The sequence below is a fragment of the Sinocyclocheilus anshuiensis genome, unplaced genomic scaffold, assembly GCF_001515605.1.
Source record: "Sinocyclocheilus anshuiensis isolate Anshui unplaced genomic scaffold, SAMN03320099.WGS_v1.1 scaffold732, whole genome shotgun sequence".
Classification (NCBI taxonomy): domain Eukaryota; kingdom Metazoa; phylum Chordata; class Actinopteri; order Cypriniformes; family Cyprinidae; genus Sinocyclocheilus; species Sinocyclocheilus anshuiensis.
Window position 1 is genome coordinate 658,539 of NW_015554133.1, and position 2,657 is coordinate 661,195.

At 37.3% G+C, this 2,657-nt stretch overlaps 1 protein-coding gene across 1 annotated transcript in view; it reads left to right on the top strand.

The window, feature by feature from the left end:
- Positions 1-2,657, top strand: part of LOC107670305 (FERM, RhoGEF and pleckstrin domain-containing protein 1-like) — a 47,628-nt gene that overhangs the window by 41,554 nt on the left and 3,417 nt on the right. Inside the window, exons 26-28 of the mRNA XM_016462871.1 lie at positions 1,761-1,936; positions 2,024-2,131; positions 2,239-2,390. Of these exons, the coding sequence (XP_016318357.1) occupies positions 1,761-1,936; positions 2,024-2,131; positions 2,239-2,390 (436 nt within the window). The remainder of the gene's footprint in view (positions 1-1,760; positions 1,937-2,023; positions 2,132-2,238; positions 2,391-2,657) is intronic.

Here is a 2,657-nt window from a genome sequence, read left to right on the forward strand (position 1 = left end):
TTTAGCGGTTGATTAATGCCATTACAGAAAAAATCTATCAAAACACAGTCCGGTAAATCAGAGTGATAGGCAATGTCCAGATACTCCTGAATGTAGTCCTCGAGAGAGCGTGTGCCCTGCTCGAGGGCTAACAACAACCTTGCAGTGTCCATACCTGGCCAATGTTCACATGAGAAGCTGCTGGATCCTTGTGTGGCCGAGTATTCTGTTACGGGGCTGACAAGGTGTGAGACGTGCGGATCCATGTGCAAGCTTTTATTTAAAGCAGAAGAGGTCAGAAACACAGGCAGGGTCGAACAATGGCAAACAAGTATATGGTGGGCAAGACACAAGAATAATCCTAGGGCTAGCGTAGGTCAACGATCGGCGAACAGAATCAAAAGGGCGAGACTAGAGGGATAAATCCAGGAAAACAGGCAAAGATCAGAAACCAAGAAAACAGACAGGGCAAGACTAGGCTAGGACTGGGAAACTAACGAGGGCTCTGTAAAGTAGCTATCACTGCAGGCAATAAGTGCATACAATACTCGGCAGTTTGATAGGAGTCAGATTGAGTGTTAAATAGTGAGTGAGTGATATGATACAGCTGTGTGCAATCAGTGCTGTGTGCAATCAGTGTAATGAATGATGGGATATGTAGTCCGGGGTGATATGCAACAGTGTGTAGTGCGAGAGTCAATGAAATGGAAAGGGTGACCTCTGATGGCTAGCAGACGGAAGTTCATGGACCGAATACGTAACAGTATGTCAATCATTTCGCAATTTTGTACTTTGAAAATAAATGAACTTTTAATATGTGACCCTGGAGCACAAAACCAGTCTTAAGTCGCTGGGGTATATTTGTAGCAATAGCTAACAATACATTGTATGGGTCAAAATTATTGATTTTTCTTTTATGCCAAAAATCATTAGAATATTAAGTAAAGATCATGCTCCATGAAGATATTTTTTAATTTCCTACCGTAAATATATTAAAACTTAATTTCTGATTAGTAATATGCATTGCTAAGGACTTCATTTGGACAACTTTAAAGGCGATTGTCTCAATATTTATTGAGTATATATATATAACAATATAAATAAAATAAAATGAATAAAATTATAATATTTAGATTTTTTTGCACCCTCAGATTCCATACATCAAACCATACATCAATGGAAAGCTTATTTATTCAGCTTTCAGATGGTGTATAAATCTTAACTTCTCAAAAATTGACACGTAAGACTGGTTTTGTGGTCCAGGGTCACATATGGAATAACACACCATTTACAATTATAATTAAGTACTTTACATGTGCTTTAATATGTTAATTAACACCTCAAAACAAGTGTACTTCTTCAAAGTACAAAAGAATACACAAGATTCAAAAGATTATTAAAACATAATGATTTAAAATGTCCTTTGAAGTAAAACTTTTAATTTGACATTTTTACAAAGGGCACTTTTTTAAAAGTTTACTTTATTTCATTAATATTATATTATCTGCAATTACAGTTTCTTTTTAACAAATGTATTTTTTAAAGGTCTGAAGTACACTACAAGTGCACATTCAATACAATTAAGTGCATTTCTTTTTCACATGTTCTTCCACAGTATATCAGCTGTTTAATCAGGAACTTACAGAAGACTATAGGAGTCCGAATATGTGGGCAAATGTTTCAGTAATGCGGTAACAATTGCTAACAAAAGTTTAGGGAGCACATAGTAGCATGTTTTAGCACAATTACGTGTCTCAAGATACAGTAAATGTTTTTCCCAGAATCCTCAGGGGCGTCTGAAGTGGAGTCAGAGGATGATCTTTGTGGATCTCGAACATCTTTGGCTCGAAATGGCAACAATTCAGGAAACACTCTCAACCGCGGCAACACGACAGCACACGTGTGCTGGCATCGCAACACCAGTGTTTCCATGCTGGACTTCAGCATCGCCATAGAGGTACCAGTCCTCCATCTGCTCATCTCTGTGTTTGAGTATGAAAATGCTGTAACACAGTTTGGTCGTCATCTTGACTGTGTCTGACAGAACCAGCTCTCAGGAAATCTGCTCCGAAAGTTTAAAAACAGTAACGGCTGGCAGAAACTCTGGGTGGTTTTCACCAACTTCACCTTGTTCTTCTACAAAGCACACGAGGTAAAACGCAAACAGTCACACACTGCCATATCCTCTGTGAATGTGTGGGATGTGTGTGAAATGTCTGGACTCGCGCTCATTTCTCTGTTGACTGTTCTCTCTGTAAGGATGAGTATCCGCTGACCAGTCTGCCGTTGTTGGGTTACTCAGTAACACATGCCGGCGAGTCGGAAAACATCCATAAAGATCACGTCTTCAAACTGCATTTCAAATCTCATATCTACTACTTCAGAACGGAGAGTGAATACTTTTTCGAAAGGTACTGCAAAACTCATTATTCTTCCAAGAGATATAGTACACCTTGCAAACTCCACTGAAAAAAGATACTTTGGATTAACTAAAAAATACTTTCAAATACTCAGTTTCTTAAAGACAAATTTATTTGTTTTTCTCAAATTATATTTAAATTCTAAATTATATTTAATATATTTAAATATATTTAAAGTTACATTTTGATTTAAATCATTTTTTTCCACCGAAAGACGATACACTCTTAAAAATGCTGGGTTATATTTAACCCAGCATT